This window comes from Leishmania panamensis (genome assembly GCF_000755165.1).
Source record: "Leishmania panamensis strain MHOM/PA/94/PSC-1 chromosome 31 sequence".
In the NCBI taxonomy this organism is placed as follows: Eukaryota; Euglenozoa; class Kinetoplastea; order Trypanosomatida; family Trypanosomatidae; genus Leishmania; species Leishmania panamensis.
Genome location: NC_025878.1, coordinates 1074039 through 1094243, shown reverse-complemented (window position 1 = coordinate 1094243; position 20205 = coordinate 1074039). Strand labels below are relative to the sequence as shown.

Sequence of the window (20205 nt, the reverse complement as noted above, 5' to 3'; positions counted from 1 at the left end):
CTTCTTTCGGTCTGCATCAGTGCGTGTTTTCGAGTTTGCCTGCGCAGCATCTCGGTCTTGACCCTACTTCAAAGGGCAGCTCCTCGAAGCAGACCGAACTTGATGGTCACTCTCTGGTGTGCGTATCACGTGCGAGGGGTGCAGGACAGGCTCTCCAATGGACTTGGGGATCGCGGCCAACATGGCATGCATGCAGACCCTTCTCCATTGCCTTATTTGGCTGTATCCGTCTCTGTACACACGGCCTGGACGACTCACCGCCACCCTCTCCCTCGACGACCTCAAGACACCTGCCTCTTAACCTACTCCTGGCCTATCACCGGTCCCATTTGACGGACATTCTGCGCATCCCCATTCACAACAAGAGGGAACACGTTCAGTCCTGTTTTTCTTTTTGGGCGTCTTCCCGGGCCTCACTCCATAGTGGAGTGTGTGACTTAGATGAGTTGGTTGTTTCTGCTGCTGCTGCTGCGGTTGCGGTTGATGCGCCCAGCACACCTTTCCTAGCTGAATGCTTGCTGTGGTCCCCCCCCCACTTCTTCTGTTCTTTCTCACCTATGTGAATTCATCTGGTGGTAGTTTCTGCTAACAGCTCCAGAAAGGCCCGCCTCGATGTGCATGAAGGCTCGACTAGACCTGGACGCGGCGATTTGGTGCCTGCACTGTTTCCATTGGTAAGAGCGTGGCAGCAGGCACACTCCTTTCTGCCGAGAGGAAAGGCCTACGAGCTCCCACATTTTCTTCTGCAGCCGTGTTGTGTATGTTTTGTGTAGCGGCTCAAGCGTCAATTGTACTGTGGCCCATGACAGAAGAGAGAAGAGGCACAGGTGGCAAGTGCGCCGTCTGGAGTGTGAGTGTATTGCATCCCAGCGACCTCTTCGTCTTGGTGACCTCTTTCGTCTTCCCTGTTGCCCTCTTCTCTTACGTGTGAGCGGCTCTGTGCTCTCTTCCTTGTCACGCCGCACGGAAGAACGCACGCCTGCTGAGTTGCGCTCACCATATTGACTGTTTTCGACATGTGTGCTCATAAATTCACTTCTTCCCTCTGCGCTTCGCTGTCTCGTGTGTGGGGGGCTGAGGGCGCGTTGGGAATTTGAATTGTGTACTCTCATGCCAATAGACGCGTCCTCTCGAGCGTTCGCCGTTAATGCAAAGCAAAAGAGACAAGACACTTGTACCTTTTCCTCGCCGACACGCATCTATGCTGGCCCCCTTGACAGACGTGAGGAGGCGCCGGTAGTGGTGGGCGAGTGACGCCGCTACCCCCTGTCTGTGCTGCATTCCGGTGTCTACCTCGTCGCACGGCCAGCATTCTGCTTTCACTAAGCCTCCGACTGTTTGCCTTTTTCCTGTCTCACATCCGCGTGTTTCAGTTTTCACTCACACTCACAGGCATTGAATTCGACCCCCCTCCCCCCTCCCCATTCTCCAACTGTCTCCCCCCACCCACCCACCCACCTGCTCACATGGAGGAGTTCAAGACGCAGAAACAGAGTAGCCGTAACGCAGGCAAATGGTCCTACTGCGTCCTCTCGATTCACTCCCAGCTGGGGGTAGCCGCCATCACTGACTGCGACAATGCGGATGGCGGGTTTTACCAGTGCATGCGCGTCGCCAATGTGCAGATTTGGCCGCAATACAGTAAGAAGCACATCAAAGAGAAATTCGTGTCGATGGAGGCGATGCTGACAGTGCGCGTGAAGGGAATCCCTGCAAAAGTGGGGGTGCGTGAGGCGCCCAGCGCTACCGGTCCTACAAAGATCTACAGCTATACGATGAGGGGACCCGAGGCAAAGAAGCACACGTGGATGCTGCGCTTCAGCAAGTACGAAGACTTTGAAGGCGCCATGAATCTTTTCCAAGCCATGAAGGTCAGTGACCTCCATTTGTCTGTAACAAAGCGTGTGGAGGGGCGGCAGCAGACGAAGGAACTCGAGGAGGGGACCGTGGAAGTCGATCTTTCGGAGTTAGCTCCACGCACGATAATCTACGGCAACTTGAACGAAGGGCTTGCACCCATTCGCGCAGAGTGGCAACAGAAACAGCTCAAGGGGAGCAGGCCCAAGTCTGATCGTTAGCAAGAGAGGAAGGGCCGGCTGAGCGAGCGGTTCGTCTACTATTGAGACTCGCTCTTCTTTTTTTTCCCCGCTCTTTCTGAGACTTTGACATGTGGCGATGCCCCCCCCCCTTACGGTGCCCTTGAGGTGCCTGTCCGTTGTCGGGGCCTCGGTTGTGCTATACAAGTCGGGGAGGATATTCAGGCTTGCATTGTTCTTTGGAGAGAAAAGGGCTCTGAAGTTTCCCCTCCCTCCCCCCTCGCTCCCTTTCGTGTTCTTCCCGAGCGTGTTTGCTCGTAAATGTTGTCCCTTCTTTATTTTCCTTTTGTGTGCAAATCCGTGGTGTCTGTCATTTCACGCTTGCGTGCGGCACCGACGACCCGCACAGCGTCCTGGACCGCAGACACGCACACACGTATGAGGAAATGCGACGATGCCTATTAGCGAGCTGCGCGTAGTCGAGTGCTCAATTCTCTTCATTGCCTCCTTTCTCCTTGCTCCTTTACACAGACGCTAGGGAGGGAGGAATAGCGTCTGCACAGCACTCCACTGAGGTTCGTGTCTGCTCAAGCGTCTCTCTATGTGAGTGCTCCGATCTCCATATGGCTGCTTCGTGCCTGTCTTGGTTTACTTTCTTTGTTTTTACTTCGCGTGCTCAGGCACTTGGGCATTTTCCGGGGGCACTCCGCTGCATTGCCCATCCTCTCTTTTCCGTACTCTTTTTTGCTTCTCGAGTGCGGTCGACTGGGGTGCCTGTGTGAGGGCCCCTGCATGGGCACCGACACCGAGCCGCTCTCATCTGCTTTTCTGTGTAGGTGCGTGCCTCTTTGGCTGTGTAAGGCAGGCCACACTCGCTCTCTAGCGACACATCGGTAGTTCACCAATCCTGTGAGACCTGCGCCTTATGAACGCCCAAAAGTGTTGCGCGGGGTTTTGTTCAGTTTAATCTGAACGGAGGATTAACCAAGCGCGTCACTCTCTAGGTCTACCAACCGCTGGTCAGCCGTCTTCCTTCAAGGGCGACGCGTTGCAGTTTGCTACCCATCTTCTCGCTTCGCCCATTACTCTCATGCTACGTCTCCCTGCTCAATTGCTGACCCTTCCTCGCATACCCCCGGCCACAGTGGCGCAGCTCATCTGCTCCTTGCACGGGATGACCGCAGGTTCACTGCGCCACATGTTTTTCTGGATGCAACACATGTTTAGCGTCACGGTGCCAATGGAAGGGTTTTCTACGCAGAAGCGTGGCTGACTGAGTGCCCTGCATTGGGCATACCGCACCCCTTAGCATTTTCCACTGCTTCTCGTGGGCTGGTCTCTGTCACGCGGCAGGGTTGCCCCGAAGAAGGCACGGACTACACGCTGCGAGTCGGGCGTGCGCAGCGGTATCCACACGACGATGCTGAGTATACCATGGAGAACTATACACCCATGGAAACAAAGCAGGGGCGGAAAATCGAGGGCGACTATGCGCATATCCACCGGAACTGTGCAGACTCGACAGCCAGACCGCAGGCAGTGATACGCTTCACAAGGCGCCCCATGCATGAGGACGTTGCGGGCTGGATGATTCATTTTGCATTGGCCTCGTTGTCCCCACTAAATCTGTAGAATGCTGAGAGGGATTCTAAGGGGAGATTAGGTGCACAAAGGCTGCTGCTGCGGACGGACTGCTTTCACCCCCTGCGGCGCAAGACGTTAAGTCAGCGAAAGGTCCAGCGCAGCACAGGTGAGGCTAACAATAACAACGACAGGAATGCGTGACTGATATTTTGACGGCAGCTACACGGTGGAACGATCTACGGTGACGAGACAGTCGTAAAGAAATGGCGTCCACCACAACGACCGATTGAGGTGCTGCCGAGTGTCTCAGCTCGATTCGGGGGTGGGTGGGGGGAATGGCCAAAGAGGCAGAGCGGCACCACAGCAGCGACATGCTACACTTTGAGAGTTTTCTACAACCTCTGTGAAGGCTGGAGGTGCCCTACTCAAGGAATGGCTTGTTGTTACTGTCGTCGCTGTCTGGTTTCCTTCTACGCTTAGCGCTTTGCGATCCCAGAGAAAGGCCTACACACTCGTCTAGTATCGTAGAAGGCGAGCGTGTGCCGTGTGCCTCCCTTTTCTCTGCGAGTTGCTTCAGCGTTTGTCCGAGCGACGTGCAGCCTCTTTCAGGTTTTCTTCTGCATGTTTCTTGTTGCTAAGCTTTCATGCTACACTGTCCCCCCCTCTCTCTCTCTCTCTTCGCCAGTACTCGGAGTGTTGCCTCGCGGTTGATTGGTGTTTTTGCTCTTCAGACCGCGGTGAGTACAGGCGCCTTTGTAGAGTTCGTGCTCGACGCGACATGGCCTGTCTCCTCGCTGTCTGGGCTACCCGGCTCGCTTCCCCCCTCTATTGCATGCTCTCCCTTCCCCTTCCGTCTGCTTTGGCGCAGGTGGCGCGACTGAACACGCGCTCTGCAGCCGCGTTTACCGGACTTCTTGTTGTTGTATTTCAGGTCGGCAGCAGCGCTTCACTTCTGCTCTTCTGCTCGTGTGGTGCGGTGCCCCGAGAGCGGTTTGGCCACATCTGCCAGCGGTGCTTTGTGCTACTCAGCAGTCACACACACACACACACACAGGCGTGTGTGTGCGCGCTTGTGCTATTTCTCCAGCTGTGGACAGCCTGTTCGCCTTTCTGACGGGAAGCCGAACTGCGCTCCGCTCTTCATCTTTTACGTTTCACTTCTCTGGGGCGCTAGTGCGTCGACGAGACACGCACCGTGCCACTGTGGTGCCTGACCGACTCACTGTGCTAAGGATCTGCTGTCGACTAAACAGAGCTCACTCATGCGTTCTTCATGCATTGCCTTTGCTGAAGTCATGCCTCCGAAATGTGACATATCCTCATTCACCTCTGTGGGCGGTGCAGCTCCTTCGCGGTCTCCGCACTCGTCGCTTCTCTCCATCTTACCCTTCCACTTCTCCTTCTCACTCACTCCGTCTCCCCGTACTCACACGTAGGTAACCCTGCCACTAGTGTCTACTCGTAACGGTTTCCTCTCTACAGTCACAGGCAATCCCCTTCTAAGCAGCCACGCCAGCAGCGCCGCTGTCGTTCTCTCATTTTCCTCATTCTTCTCTCTCAGAGCCTACGCTCTACCATCGAGTTTTCTCCTCTTTTTTTTTGTCCCCCCTCCCCCCGCCCTTTTCCTCATGCCCAAAGCTGTTCAGTTCGCCGTGCTGAAGCAGGGCGCCCTGGAGTCCGGCAGCTGGACGCAGCGTGTGCTGACAATCGACACAACAACCGACACGGTGACTATCAGCCGCAAGCAGCACAGCAAGAACCTCTTTTACCACTCTCTGGAGGTGCTGCATGTGCAGATGTGGCCGCGGTACAAGGCGTGCGAGGTGGCCCCCCAGTTTAACTCGCTCAAAGCAAAGATGACATTGCGTATCTTCGGAAAGCAGGTGCCTGTGCCGAAGATGTCTGTGGAAGAGGTCACCGCCGCGGAAGTGGCGGCGATGATTCGTCTGCCAAGCGTACCCTCCAGCATCTCGCTGGATGCCTCACTAAACATTGAGCGCCCGCCAGCGGCAGCGCCACTACATTCAGAGAAACTGAAGCCGCGCCCCTCTGCAGCTGCTGCAAGCACAGGCGACGACCTCTGCGACAGCTGGATGGTCCGCTTCTCTTCCATCGACTCGTATGAGCTGGCAGTGTTGCTTCTCAGCAACATGCGGAACAAGGAAGGCAAGCGCAAGCGCTTGTTTGGCCACCACGTTCTCACAGACCTCGAGTGCGTGAAGAAGGCGTGGAATGAGGAGACAAAAAGCTTGAAGTCCATCAGCGATGCTACCAGGGCCCCTGAAAGACTGTGAAGAGCATCTTCCGGTACTGTTCGCGTGCAGAGCAACACAGCTCTATCGCGTCACTCTCTTTGGATAGTGTTTGCCCATGAGGGAGCAGCGACAGCGAGCTGAGATGAGTGTTCTGTGGTGCTCATCTCACTTTAAGTGCGCCCTACAGTGAAGGTGCGTCTCCCACTCCTCCACTCCTCCCCCCCCCCTCTAGAGAAGTCAAACACGTCTCTTCCAGAGTCTCCTCGCACCGCGCTCTAGCGCATGCTGCCACTGTTTGTCCCACCACCACCACCACCATTGTGTTTGCCAACGGATCTCAATGACCTCCGCTCCTCCCCTCTTTCCGTATGGGTATCAGTGCTTCAGCGTCATCGGTTGTGTCTCTTTATTATCCAATAAGTCCCCCCAATGCCTCACCGCTTAACTCGCCTTGCTTTGCTTCCGCTGGTCACCAATCGTCTCGGCACAGGTTTCTTGCCACAGTGGTGTCACATCTTCATCGTCCCTTCTCTCGTTGATCCTTTCTCCATACCGGTATACCCACTCTTTTCATGTCTCACCTCCTCTTCTCCGCCTGCACTTCGCTATACAAGGCGTGGTGACCTCATTCTCTCTCCGTCTCTTCGTAAGGTGTTCGAGGGAGATGCATCTCTTGCTCTCACACGAGAGAGGCCTGCCCCCACCTGTCTTCTCCCTCATGCTTGTCATCCCCATGCCCAATCCTCTCATGACGCCTCTCCTCCATTTCGAGTGTCGGCGGCTTTTCTTTTCGTTTCTTGTCCGATGTCCTTCACGCTTCCTTCATCGGACTTATTTGCCGTGGAAGCATTGGCGGTGCTCGCTCGCGAGGCGCGCGCGCATTGTCGCCGCTTATGCCTGTCTTTACTGCTTAGCATTTTTCTTTTTGTGGCTTTTGCTCTGACCATTCTGTTCCCATCCTTTCTTTTTCCTGTTGGTTTCACTGATGCACAGGGGGGAGCGGCTGTGCATATGTTTGGGTGTCCGTCCGCTCTGTCCTTCCCTTCGTGCATACTTCTCTACTGTGGTCGATGGAGTCGCTCGACGCACATCGTCCGCCCCTCCCTCCTTCCCCCTCCCGCCCCTCACCGTGGGCTCCTCCTCCGGCCCTCCTTTACTTTGTGCGTATTCGTCCCCCCGCCCTCATACCGTCTCGCCTCTCCGGACGCCGCGGCAGCCCTCTTGCGAAAAGGAAAAAAAAGATGTGCGCGAGTAGTTTATCCTGCTTTGCACGTCTTCGCCCTTCAAGCCTGCTTACACCGTCACTGCCCCTTCCTGTGTATCACACGCCTCTCCTCTCCTCTCCCTCCCTCTCCCTCTCATTCCTCACGGGACGCACCAAGAGGCTACAGTATCGGGCAGAGAATAAAGAGCGGAGGTGATGCTTTCTTTTTCGTAAACTGGACCTCAACCGTGGCACCATGCAGGCAGAGGCCGCCTCTCCTCGCCTTTGCTTGTGCGTGCTTCTGTGGCTGGAAGGGAGGGGGGGGGGCAGGGCCGTAGCAGAGGTGTAGCAGGTGCTTTGCTCTTGTGAGCCTGAGCACCGTGGGAGAGGATGAAAAGGAAAGACGGCGGCGAGCACGTGGCTATTATTCATCTGCACGCACAGGGCCTTGTCTGCAGAGTATGTAGAAGGGAAAGAACAGGCCCACTCCACTCCACTCGGTCAATGCGGGGAGAGAGAGGAGAGCGGCGTCTTCTTTCAGGTTTAAGTTCACGCTGTTCTCTAGCGCCTCACTTTCCTAAGAGACTGGCACATGCGCGCTGCAAACTCGGTAAGAATGAAACGCTGACCCACTTGGTCTTGCTTGAGAAAGTGTGCTATGGCTGGCAGCTAAAGACTCTCTGCATTATGCTGCTCTCATTGCTCAGTTTCAGATTTCCTTCTCTGCCCCTCCCACCCTCCCTCCCCCACCGACTCCCCTCGCGCTTCTCCCTCGGTCCACACAAACGTGTCGATCAGTGCGCAGCCTCCCTGCCACTCCATCCGGCCTTCTCCCACGTCCCTCTCCGCCCACTCCCCCCCTTTTGCCGGAGACCACCTCGCCATTTTAAAGCTCGTCCGCGTTGTTTGCGCTCTTTACTAATCCCTTTTGCCTTCGTCGGCCCCTTAACCCCTCCCCTACCCACACACCCACCCACCCACACACACATACAGTGCCACCACCACTCCCACGAAGAGAGCACCTCAGTAACACTCAGGTTTTTCCAACACGCACTGCATCTGAGCCTAAGCCATGGAGACTGAATCGTCGCCGTCAAATACCACGCCGGCCTACACCACGCCGACACAGCCTACGCCGACACATCCCATGCCGACACACCAAGTGCCGACACAAATCGCCGTGCTGAAGCAGGGTACGTACGAGCGCGGCAGGTGGTCTACCCGCGTCCTGACTCTCGACAGCGAAGCTGGCACGGTGGCGGTCAGTCGAAAAAACAACCCACAACACATCTTGCACCGCGCCTTGAACGTTCAAAGTGTGCAGATGTGGCCGCACTACAACCGCTACGCCATCGAGCACCACTTTAACTCCTTGAAGGCGAAGATGGTGCTGTGCATCACGGGCAAAGAGGTCAGCCTCACCGACTCCAACGCCTCCGTAGGAAACTACGTGCGGAATAAGGTCGGGATACTACTTTCCGCGTCAATAGCGGCGGAGACAAACTTCTGGACAGCGGCCTCCTTGAAGCAAGGCTCACCCAAGTATTCCTCTGGCCAGAAGAATTCCTCCACTTCCAGTGCCAAATCTGCCCCCAAGCCCATCTCTGTGGATACCTCCACCACCACGTGGTTTATAAGTTTCACTTCCATTGAGAGCTACGAAATGGCCGTGATGATTTTGATGCACTACAAGAACGAAGACGGGTCGAGGCGAAAACTTTTTTCAAACAATGTGGTGGCAGACCTGGCCCGGGTAAAGAGGGCGTCGGCGACGAAAGGAGAACGCTTGAACAGCGAGCCCACCATCGAAGCCATTTGAGGATATGCGTGAGTCTTTTTCTCTGTTACTGCCGTTGGCCTCTTTCGGTTCTGTCGACGTGGGCTTTGTGACGCGATTCTCTTGCTCTCTCCCTTCCTCCCTCTTCCCACCAGCACGTCCCCCGCTAGCTTTTCCCCTTCTACATCACCTCTGCGGCACTTACAGTGCTGTTCTTCCTCGCCCCCCTCCCCCCTCTCTCTCTGATACGGTTCTTGCTGGATTCTGCCTCCTGCCTGATCTTCTCTCCTCTTCCTGTACTTTGCTTACCGTAGTAACATATCAGAGAGCGGGAAAAGGAAACACTCAAACGGTGCTATGGCTACTTGTGTGGTTGTACTGCTTGTATTTCGCTCTGTTCTTTCCATTACTGTTTCTGCATCTTCACCTCTCTCTATTTTGAGCACTTGTGTGTGTGTGTGTGCATCGCAGCCTCTCTTCTCGTTGTGACACAAGGCACACAGTGCTGCGGTGTCCTTAACGTGTCCAATGAGGCCGCCACCCCTTTCTATCTTATGCTTGTTCTCTTCGTTATTCCCATGCTAGTCTCTCTCTCTCTGTACATGTGCCCGCTGGTTTGTTGTTCTCTCTTCCTGACCCCCCCCCCGCGTGTTGCGGCCGTGGAGGTCGTATGCAAGGAAACGCAACATGACCCCGCAGTCGCGCTACGCAGGGTGGGTCAGTGTGACTGCTTGCAGGGGTGTCCACACTGTGGATGACTTCATGCTGGCGCCCTTCTATGTGCGCAACGGCTCCTGTGGTTCATGGCTGCTTGTTGCCTTCATCTCCCCTTATTGGAAGGAAGGCCAACTTACCTGCGCAGTTCCACAGGGATATCTCCTACGACTCCTTCTCTTCATCATTGTAGTGAACATCCGGAGGGGAGAGCTGAGTAAGATATCGGGGCTGCACCACGCCTTCTTTGCTGATGGTGCCACACTACAATTTGCCCTCCGGAAGGTGGAACACTGGTCACTGGAAGACTTCATGGAGATGAGTCGGTCGACCCGTTGGAGAAGTTAATAAAGTAACTACCGCTTAACTTGCCAGGGCGTGGGCAGCCTGCTTGCACGGATGGAGTCCATCAACGCATCTCCTCAGCTCTTGCACCATGCCACTGATTGAATCAATGCCACTCTACAGCTCCACCGCGTGCTGGTGCGGTGTAGCAAACACTTCAGGGTGGCCCTTGAGCACTTTCACGCCAAGGCAGCAACAGAGACCGCATAGCACTGCTGCGCCACACCCGCCTGTGCCTCTCCGTGACCTATGCGAGGAGGCTCTAGTACACACTGAGCGCGGGGGGTGCACAGACCGAATCACTGGGTGGTCACAACGCCCCTCGGAGACTTTCACAAGGGGATGCAGGCATCGGTCTCTTCAGAGTACCGCACGCCCACCCCTCCCCTATGCACAGCGGTCGCGTGTACGGCAACGTACCACCCGCTGGCTGGGAACGAGGCCGACTCTCCAGACGAAGAAAGATTAGCGCCACTCATCCAACATCGCTCCCGCTTTGCAAAGACTCCTTACTCGCTGTGGGCAGATGGTGCGGCGCAGGCAGTCGTCAAGCCAGCAGCGGCTGCGGTGCTATCTAGGTGTAATGAACTCATAGGCACCGCGGCAAGAGGCAGCAGCCCCCTTGCATGCAGCTCCCGCGCTGAGTGTGAAGCGGTGGGGGTGGGACCTGACGTGGTGCGAAGTCGACCCGCTCAGCTAGGACACAGGAAGGCAAGTGTGTGTGTGTGTGTTGCTACGGCCTCGCTCTCCCTCGTCGTGGCGCTCAGCACGGGCGCTACAACGGTGGTAGATGGCATACTGCGATGCATTGGGGCGCTACTGCTGGCGCAGCGAGTTCGCCGCGTGCGCCTCCTGTTTGAGCCCGCCTCTGGCCATTGCGAGTAGGGACACGGCGGGAAGGCTGACAAGCTTATAAATTCGGCAGTGCCCGCAGAGGTGACGCGAATCGCATGGATCGCGGACCTCTTCACTGGTCGCACACGCCAGGTCGACATCCCCCGCAGCCCCGCTCCGCAGTGCAGCACGCTAAGGCAAGCGCCACCTGGTGGTAGCTGTACCACGCTAGACGTACAAAAATGCCGTGGGTCAGAAACCGCAGAGAGAAGTCCTCGCCAAGTTGTACGCGAGCACCTCTCCTCATTTTGCATTTCTGCTGCTCCGAGTGGCTGGCGGTGATAGCATGGAATGCAGATGGTGTGCAGTCCACTACTCTGCTAGTGCTGTTGTACCCCACCCCTGCCAGAGCTTCCGTCTATTGGTGCGTTTGATATGAGGGCATCCGACCTGGCGCCGCGCCCGATGTGCTACCCGAGACCTGCCGATCTCCCGAGGCCCGAAGCACACCCCGTTTTACGCGGTGAGGCGACTACGCACATCGCACTCGCACCGCATGTACTCCCCCCGTCAGGTGCTCCTCGCTGCTACTCCCCCCCCCCCCCCGTGCCCCGTCAGAGCGATAAGCCACGTGCGATGTTTCGCGCGCAGGAGCGTGTCTATGCGCAGCCCCCTTCGGCCTGGCCCTCCCGTTCCTGTCAGAGGCGTGCGGCCTCAGGAAGTCGGCGGCAGGCTTCTGCTGCCACAGACTCGTGGGAGCGAGCACCACCGGCACGGACGCGCTGTCAGCCGCTGCGCGCATGGCGTACCACACCTGCGCAAAGCATCCAAAGGCGGAACAGTACGAGTGATGCGCGGGAGGTGCACCGATACCGGAGGCGTGGCGGCGGCACGCCGAATCGTCCCATCGCCCCCCCCCCCGCTCTCGACACCGATGTGAATGGTCTCCGCGTCACGCTGTGGAATGCTGCTGCCTGAAGCGGCGCAGAGAGAAGCACGGCATAGCACCCGAGCGCAGGGTTCCAGAGAGCCCCTGCCTGAGGCTGGCCTACTTCCTTGTTGAGCTCACGCGGCATGCACCTGGACCACCCCCTGTCACTCGCACGTCCGATGCCAGCGCCACCGCCCTCGAGCAGGGCGCTTTGGCGCGGCACGCCCGCATCGAGGCATGCGGTGCACCCGGGCTCGCCTGAGGCTGACCGCACCGCACGTGTGCGAAGAAGGGACGAGGATGGACAGGAGGAGCCCGTATGACGGGTGGCCCGATTTCACGGCGGGACGGTTTGTCGTAGACGACGAGGATGCTACCGCGGTGCACCAGAGGCATCGGTGTGCTGCGGCTCTGTGTGCCTATCTGCGGCGCTCTCCGTGGCGGAATGGAGAGCACGCTGAGGGAGAAGGACTTCTTTGCAATCATTGTACAGTGTTCATCTTCTGGCGTTTGTTCGCTTGCCATGAGTATTTTTTTTGCTGTCGTAAGCACCCAAACGGTGTTAGTTTTGTTCAACTCACGCGTTTGCTATTCTCGTGAATGGGATGGGAGTCTCTCAAGTGAGTTCAACTCTGTCGGGGGGTGGGGGCGTAAAGAGCATGGCAACACAGCTGCTAGGAGCGGAGCTGGCATCTTGGTTGAGAAAGGGAAGAAGGTGCACCGTGCTGCAACCTCTGTCATTCCCGTCTCTCGGTTCTCCATTGTCTCCCTCCGGAAGATCATATATCAGGGGGCCGAGACAATTGTCATGCTCGCTTGGATAGAGTGTGCCGATGCTCCCCTCTCTCTTTTGTATGCTGTTCAGGATTTGGGCTGTGGCTGATGGAGAGTGCAGTTGCTCTCTGTTCTCCGGTCTGTACTGCCCAAGACCCGTACTCTGAACTGCCAATGCATGGAGCGAGGTAGCGGCTTTGCACTCGTGTGGGTCGGCGTCACGTGCTGCGCCTGACACCTTACCAGCTAGTGGATCTGCGCGTATGGGCGAGACATGCAGTCCTTTTCTCTCTCTCTTTCACTGAAGTTATCAAACTCGGATGCTTGCGAGAGTTTGTACGCGTATCGCCCTGCACTTCTCATTCATCCAAACAATGCATGGAGAGGGTAGGCGTCATTGGAAAGTCGTTCTCTCCCATCTCCACCCCTCTTTACGGCCTCCTCTCAAATCGCGCCTTTTTTGTTGATTATCTTCTGCGCTGCTCGCAACAGTGCCGTTCTGGTGTTGGTGGGGAACAGTGGACTAGCAAATTGCTTTCTCTCATGTGTGCCCATTGTCGCCTTCTCTCTGATTTCCCTTAAGTGCCTCCTCTCTCTCCCTTCTCTGTGTGGGCGATCGCTCCTCTGTTTTTTCTTTGCCGCCACAGCCCCCCGCCCCCACCCTCCCACCTCCCATCGTCACACCCCCGTTGTTTGTGTGTTTGTCTTGTGCGTCCCCCTCCCCCTCCCCCCTTTGCTCACCTCATGGCCTTTTTCTACTTTGCTGCTGTGCGGTCCCAGGCCGCTTCGCCCCACCGATCGTCTGCGGCTGCAGTGGTTTGTGGTCGGTTTTTTTATTATTATTCTTGTTTTTTCTTTTGCGCGTTGTGTCTTCTCTCTGTTTACGATGTTGTGTGCGCCTGTGTGCGTGCTTGGCGCCTTTGTTTTCTCGGCCAGCGCTTGTTGTGTAGACGACGGCGATGACGGTGTGTCTCATTACGGAGGGAAACCAACGAAAGGGAAAAAAAAGGCCAGCGGAAAACGACGACTGAAGAGCTGCGCCTAGCTGGACCACAGGAAAATTTTCGCTCCGCCCCAAACCTACTCCTTTTTCGGCTCTCTCGTCACTGAGCGAGGGACCGGTGTGATTTCGTCTCCACGTTCGGGTGCTTCATGTATAGTAGCTTATCACTCTCTGCCTCACCTTTCCTTCCGATATTTTTTCTCTCTCACGGCTTCCACGCGATGGATCCTCTACCTCACGAACATTTTGCACAGGCGGTTGCACCTCGCAGCTAATCTTGACACATACACACATACACACACATATGCCATGTGCAAAAATATGCATTCACACGCCCTTTCCTGCTTATTTTCTCGTCTGTTCTTTTGTGGAACTTCTCGTTGTGGTTTGGCTCTCTCTGAACTTCACCCGCTCTTGCTTTTAGCTTGAGCATTGCTGCCATATGGCGCATGGCGATGATACGCTTAAAGTATTCCCTCGCGCACCGCGTGGATTCTGGTGGGAACGACCGACTTAACTGGTTCGTTCTCAAGCCCAGCGTCAGCCGCGTTTCCTCTGAGTGTAGATCTGCACACACTTTGTTTGCCCAACCCTTGCACTCTTGTTCTGGCCTCTGTTCGCCGCTTTTCAGCTCTTTTTACACGCCTCAGTTGCAAATGCCGCGTATCCTACAGTTGGGGACGATCTGCCCAACGAACCAGCCTCTGTTGCGTCGAAACTGATTGGTGAGTGTCTGTCAGCGTCGTGATTGCCGAAGCGCGTATTTTCGAGAGAGAACGACGAGCGAAACCTCAGCGAACTCCCTACGTTCTCCTTCGCCTTTGTTTTTGTGAGTGAGACACGCTGTTGCCTACGTTTTCCCACCGCAGGACTGCGTCTGTCCCCACAGCATGCGTGGGTAGCGCGGCGTCTCCCCAACAGAAACTTCCGACTAACGGCATCGGCTCGACGCGCTGTATTTTCTTTGCTGCTGATTTTCATTTTTTTTCTCGTCAGCTTCGCCGTCTCTCGCGCCGTATTGACCCCTCTTTCTCCACAACAACACGCACACGCACACAGAGAGAAAGAGAGAAATACACAAGTTACAGGGGTTTCTTGAGCAGAAAGTCAACTGTGTCTTGCATCTTAGCAAGCGAAGTGAAGTGTACCAGCTGGACCACAACTGTATGGCCCACCGTCAAGGAGGTCACTATGGAGACTTCACCTCGAGATGACTTCCCCACTTCACCGTCTATTTTCTCAGACAATCACAGCAAACGCGATGCATACGCAGCAGCACCATCACACAGGGGTGGTGGTGCCATCGCCTATCAATCGACCCTTTCACATCCGCACTCGCGGAATCACGGAGGATGAGTACACCTCTTTGAGGGCCAGCAGGCAAAAGCTATCGGGTTGGGAGGAACTATTAGATAACGATATGCTCGTCAACACTACAGTGATGTATCACAGCGACGACGGGATGCTGCAGTGCATGACGGACAGTGACACGCAGTCTGTTTTGAATGCACTGGCCATTGCTATAGGGAAGTCGGTTCTTCTGACGGTCTCCCTGTAAAGCACATGAACACACTGTGACAGGCTTGATGCGCACTTTATTTTGAACAGGGTTACCCTATTTTGTAATTAAGGTCGATACCTATTCCCCATTGGAACTTTTTGATTCGCAGAGCAACCTGTACTGAAGCCTTCCTGAGGCACCAACGCACAATCTGCCCTCTCCTCTCCGGCTTAATCGACTGCAGTGTGCAATCAACACTTCTTCGCTCCTTCCACTCATTCACTACGAGCCCGCTGTGATTCACCTCTGATATGAGGGCATCCGACCTGGCGCCGCGCCCGATGTGCTACCCGAGACCTGCCGATCTCCCGAGGCCCGAAGCACACCCCGTTTTACGCGGTGAGGCGACTACGCACATCACACTCGCACCGCATGTACTCCCCTCGTCAGGTGCTTCTCGCTGCTACTCCCCCCCGTGCCCCGTCATAGCGATAAGCCACGTGCGATGTGCGCGCGCATCGCTCTCTTTCTGCTTCTCTTGTGTTTGTTTTCGACCCTTTTCACACTATCGCCTTCTCAGCACCTTCGATGTGACGCTGAGTCGGCCAATAGTTGGCGAGAAGAACGACACCTTCGTTGCTCTTTAGGCTTACCGCCCACATTCCCATATGTCCTCATGATGTCGGCCACCTCACCCTCGCAGTACTCTCTCGTACGTGTTTTTCTTCAATGAGTTTATTCTCTGCCTTACAAGGCGAATGCAACACCGCTCTAACCGCCCTGTCACAGGCCCACCGCGTGGTGCCAAGCAGCGGCAGGCGCGGCGTTACACCAATGGCGTCGCAGTCATCGGAGCATGGCCGCTGCCTCAAACACTACCTACCCCCAACTCCACACGTCGCCCCACAGCCGCAACCATCATGCGGGTCGCTACCTGGTGCGTCCCTCGGGGTGGCTCAGGCACCCCGCACCCGTAGGCACGCAGGGCCTGGCGGGATGCACTCCGGTCCCACGGATACTCTGCCGATCACGTGGGTGGCGCGCGTGTGTTTGCTGTCGCAAGGTGCTCCGACACAGCGTCATCCATGACCTGACGGCCGGCATCCGCAGCGATGCATCACGCTGACCTCCCTACGCTGTGGGCACTTGAGCCTTTCGCCACCAGAAGTAGTTCGGCACTGGCAGGGATGGAGGGGTGCTATGTGGGCTTCCCACACAGGGTGGTGTGCTGAGCCCTGATGATACGGCGCGCTGAGGTGTTCCTCGATGGGATGGGCATTGAGATGGTGGAGGGAAAAGAAAAGAAGTGGTGGCTGCTTTATCCGACTCTACGCTAGCGCCGGCTATTTTGTGCGGCGTCTCGGGTACACTTTCGGTAAAAGAGTAACTTGCGGACATACTAATGGGCTGGTCCTGTGTTGAGAGCTTGAGAGATTGTCTTGTGCTCAGTGTGCCAGATGGTATTATTCTTCTCTTCCCGAACTGCTGCCACCGCATGTGCCCACGCCGTTGCTTTTTCACTTCACAATATCACCACATTTTGCTTCAGCTTCAGCCATACCGGAAAGTTCTTCCGACTGTGGAGAGTTTTTTAGTGCCCATTATGTTGTCGCAGGCTGAAAAGGAGCAGATCAACACAAAAGACTGGGGCAGTCCGTCACTGCGGCTTAAGGAAATGCCGCAGTTCGTGATTGAGAAGCAAGGTCGCATTGATAATGGTGTCTGGCACACCCGTGTCCTCACCGTCGACCCCATGCAGTCCCTGCTCTACCTCAGCAAGGCCCACAAAGCAGAACATCTGGACCACCGCTGCATGAGCCGTATCGACTTGGTGGAGCTGTGGCCGACATATGACGCAGAATGCATACGCGAGGCGTTCGACAGTGAGCTGGCCGTTCGAACACTTTGTGTGAGGGGGCTGGTGGGAATAAAAACTCAGTCGTTGCTCTCGAAGGTGCTTAATAGCATCAAGCTACAAAAGAAAGAGGGCGAGACACTCCCTGCACAGGTAGCCGAGACACCCTCTGCACAGGCGACCGAGACCCCTTCTCCCCTATCAGAGCCAGGTGGCATAGACTCGAATCGTTCTCTGGAGACCGTCGATCCATCCGCGCTGTGCGCTCCCTCCAACTATCCCTTTTATGAGGAAGAAGTTTGGGTTATACGCACCATGACAGGAAGAGACGTACGCGACATGGTCGACTCTCTTCGTGTCACGCTTCCGGAGGCGTCTGTGAAGGGCCACGAACGGCTAATGCAGAGGCTGGTGTACATGGACTGAATCGCACACACTTTTTTATCGCATTGGGGGGGGGGGCGGGGGCAGGGACATCGCTGCTGGCTCGCTCACACAGGAGTACTGCACTCGAGTTCTCTGATTGTACGTTCATCACTGCGTATGGCAGCAGACAGGTGTTGCTGTTTTATTATTATATTATTTTTTCGTGTTATTACGTTCCTCGACTTTCACCCACTGCGTCCATCCATGATGAGTGAATAGAAGAATTTTGTTGGTATGTCACGATACGCTGCGCACATGGTGCCATCAAGGAGTGAACACACTCTCATCCCCCCTTTTATGCAAGGGCCACCGTGTACCTCGTATTCAATCACACCCCACGTCACCGCCGCATCTTGCGAGCCTCAAGCTTCAATAGCCCCAAAAAGAAGAGAAAAAACTATGTACTTTGTGCCACACTCTCCACGCGACTACATATATTTCATACAGCCACGCTGCCGAGAACTCCACGCACACGACTATGTCGCGCGCTACTCCGCCGTTGAATCAGAAGAGACCCATACGTTTTGCTCTCTGTAAAGGCGAAAGCGATGGGTATGAAGGCCTTTATCCGATATTCTGCCTCCGCTTTCCACGCACTCTCTGCGTCTCTCCTTCCTTCCAACTTCTCTCCCATTTCTGCCACTTCCTCATTCCCATTTCGCTTCCCTCATACTTCTCTGGGGGCCTCCGCCGGACTGTTTCAGAATTCATACACTTGTGAACAGCCGCGCCCAACACTGCTGTAGCCAAGCATAGCACTGTGTCACACGGTAGCCCCAGGCCGTACTTTTTCTTCCTTTCAACTTCTCCCTCTCTCCCATTGCGAGCTGCCTCATCGCAGTGTGTACCCAAGGCCTCCCCCACTTCTCCGTCCCTCCCTCCCTTTTAGGAGGTGCCATCCAAAGACTTGCACGCGCAGACGTCTCCCGACACGGTTCTCTCGCTTCTCCCACACTACCGCACCTTCCCGGCGCTCAAACCCTCCAAAAAACGCGAACGCCTTTGGAGGTTGGCCACAGACTGTGCCGCTCTTTTTGTTTTGCCCGATTTTGTCCTCCTTCTCCTCTCCGCCCTTTCACCTCTGTTGCCCTCTCACTTTCCTCCTCCCGTTCTGCCCCCCCCCTCCCTCCCCTGCCCCCTCTTCTCGTCGTTTGTTCTCCTCTTGTCGGTCTCGGCTCTTTTGACTTGCGTGTTTGGAAGTCTCTCCCCGCCCCTGACGTGGAGTGCCTCACGCCGCGCCTAGCCTCCACGAATCCGTGCTCCGTGCAGAGGTGGATCCACACGGTGCGGATCGCCGAACACGAAACGTTGGGCACTCCAGTGTGCTGGTTTGTTGTTGCTGTGCAGCCCCCTTCGCGTGCGTAAGCCGTTGCTCGTGTTTTCAGTTGCTTCTTTCCCCTTCCTCAGCTCCCTTGTCACCGCCCCACCCCTCCTCCTCCTCCTCCTTGTTGGTCTTCCGCCCTGCGCACGGCTCGCTGGCGCTGTTTGCCGTTGTTACGGTCATGGTGGTCGTTTTGCTCAGTTAGGCGTGCCTTTCATCCCAGCGTTGGCAGTCTGTGTGAAATTGCTTCGCCGCGTCGTAGTTGTCGTGTGGTGAGCTCCAGGAATCGGCCGGCTTTTCGCTTCTGTTGTTTTGTTTGTCTTCGCTTCTCTTTGCCAGTCGCTGCCCCTGTGTGTGTGCGTGTGCTTTTCCGTTCTGTTGTTATTGACTTTGGTCTGGCAAGCATCCAACGATTTTGCAGTGCGTGTGTATGTGTGCTTGCGTCTCTGCGGGCTCTCATCCTCAGTACTCTCTTTTACGCGTACGTACCCCTTAACCCCATAGACTGAAAACTAGCAAGTTAGTTGTGCAGTACATCTTGGGAAGCTGGAAAGTATTTTAGTTTTTGTCCCTCATTGTGTATGTATGTTTTGTTTTCCTTTTCCCTTTTCCTTGTTCTTTCAGTTTCTCCTGAGTTTATACAACTCTGTCGCTCCTTCCCCCACCCCCTCCCTCCCTCCCTCTCTGCGTATAGCACTACTCCCGCTGTCGTATACGTACGGTGTGCGTCTTCGCTTTGTGCACACACCGGGTGTGCCTCCCCCTCTTTACTTAACGGGCGATATGCAAAGGAGGGCGCCGGTAGTCCGCTAGTTAGTGAATAGGAAAAAAAAAAGCTGCCGGCAACTGCCCGTAAAGCGGAGGCATTGTCTCTAGATCTCCCCCTCCCCTTCATACTGAGTCAGTAAGCTGAGCGTGTCTTCATCCACTCAATCCCTTTGCTCCTTCCCCGTCACACACACACACACACAACCTCACTCCCTTCTTGTGAAACTACACGATCGAGCACTTCTCTCTTATTTTTCTTATATATATATATATATATATATATGCGTGTGTGCGTGTGTGTTGCTCCTTCATTTTCTGTGTTGCTCTTCTATTCCTTTTCGCTTTTTTTCTTTTGCTTGGGCGGTAGAGGCCCGTGGCGATCGTCGTCGTCGTCGTCGTGGGAGCGCTTTGTAGATTCATTCAGCCGAACTACCTCACTTTCGTTCATCTTTGTTTCTTCTTTTTATTGCGCTTGTTTGAACCTTCCCTTTCTCACACACCCCTTCATCTACGCGCGACGGTTTGAAGCCGTACTGAAGCACCGAAGTGAGTGGTACGCCCCACCCCCACCCCCCACTGCATTTCTTTTCGGGGGTACCTCCCCCTTCGCCGTATTGGCACCTACCCGCACATCTCTTCAGAGACCACGTTTGAATTACAAATTTTCCTAGAGCTCGTCCTCCTCCCACCCCCACAAAAAAAGCGCACGCGCATTGTTCCTCATTGCCTCATCGCCCCACCACCACCGCAGACACACACACACACGTTTTTCAGGGTCTCTGTGAGTATTTTTCTCGTTGGTGTCCTCTCAACCGAGTAGGTGTCTGTGCGCACGTGTGTTATTCGCTTCCTCTTGTTCTTCATCGTTCTGTTCTCT

At 55.5% G+C, this 20205-nt stretch overlaps 4 protein-coding genes across 4 annotated transcripts, besides 3 other annotated features; all 4 read left to right on the top strand.

Moving 5' to 3' along the window:
• Positions 1–1466: 1466 nt before the first annotated feature.
• Positions 1467–2078, top strand: LPMP_312290 (hypothetical protein; the record flags this gene model as incomplete). Its single annotated transcript, XM_010703314.1, has 1 exon — positions 1467–2078. One exon carries the CDS (start codon positions 1467–1469, stop codon positions 2076–2078), a length of 612 nt encoding a protein of 203 aa, XP_010701616.1.
• A 3170-nt stretch (positions 2079–5248) lies between these two features.
• LPMP_312280 (hypothetical protein) lies at positions 5249–5914 on the top strand (the record flags this gene model as incomplete). Its single annotated transcript, XM_010703313.1, has 1 exon — positions 5249–5914. The coding sequence occupies one exon, from the start codon at positions 5249–5251 to the stop codon at positions 5912–5914; it is 666 nt and encodes a 221-aa protein (XP_010701615.1).
• A 2237-nt stretch (positions 5915–8151) lies between these two features.
• Positions 8152–8898, top strand: LPMP_312270 (hypothetical protein; the record flags this gene model as incomplete). Its single annotated transcript, XM_010703312.1, has 1 exon — positions 8152–8898. One exon carries the CDS (start codon positions 8152–8154, stop codon positions 8896–8898), a length of 747 nt encoding a protein of 248 aa, XP_010701614.1.
• An 875-nt stretch (positions 8899–9773) lies between these two features.
• Positions 9774–12108: a repeat region.
• A 3155-nt stretch (positions 12109–15263) lies between these two features.
• Positions 15264–15356: a repeat region.
• Positions 15357–15677: 321 nt separating this feature from the next.
• Positions 15678–16224: a repeat region.
• A 136-nt stretch (positions 16225–16360) lies between these two features.
• On the top strand, positions 16361–17239 carry LPMP_312260 (hypothetical protein; the record flags this gene model as incomplete). Its single annotated transcript, XM_010703311.1, has 1 exon — positions 16361–17239. One exon carries the CDS (start codon positions 16361–16363, stop codon positions 17237–17239), a length of 879 nt encoding a protein of 292 aa, XP_010701613.1.
• Between the last annotated feature and the right edge of the window lie 2966 nt (positions 17240–20205).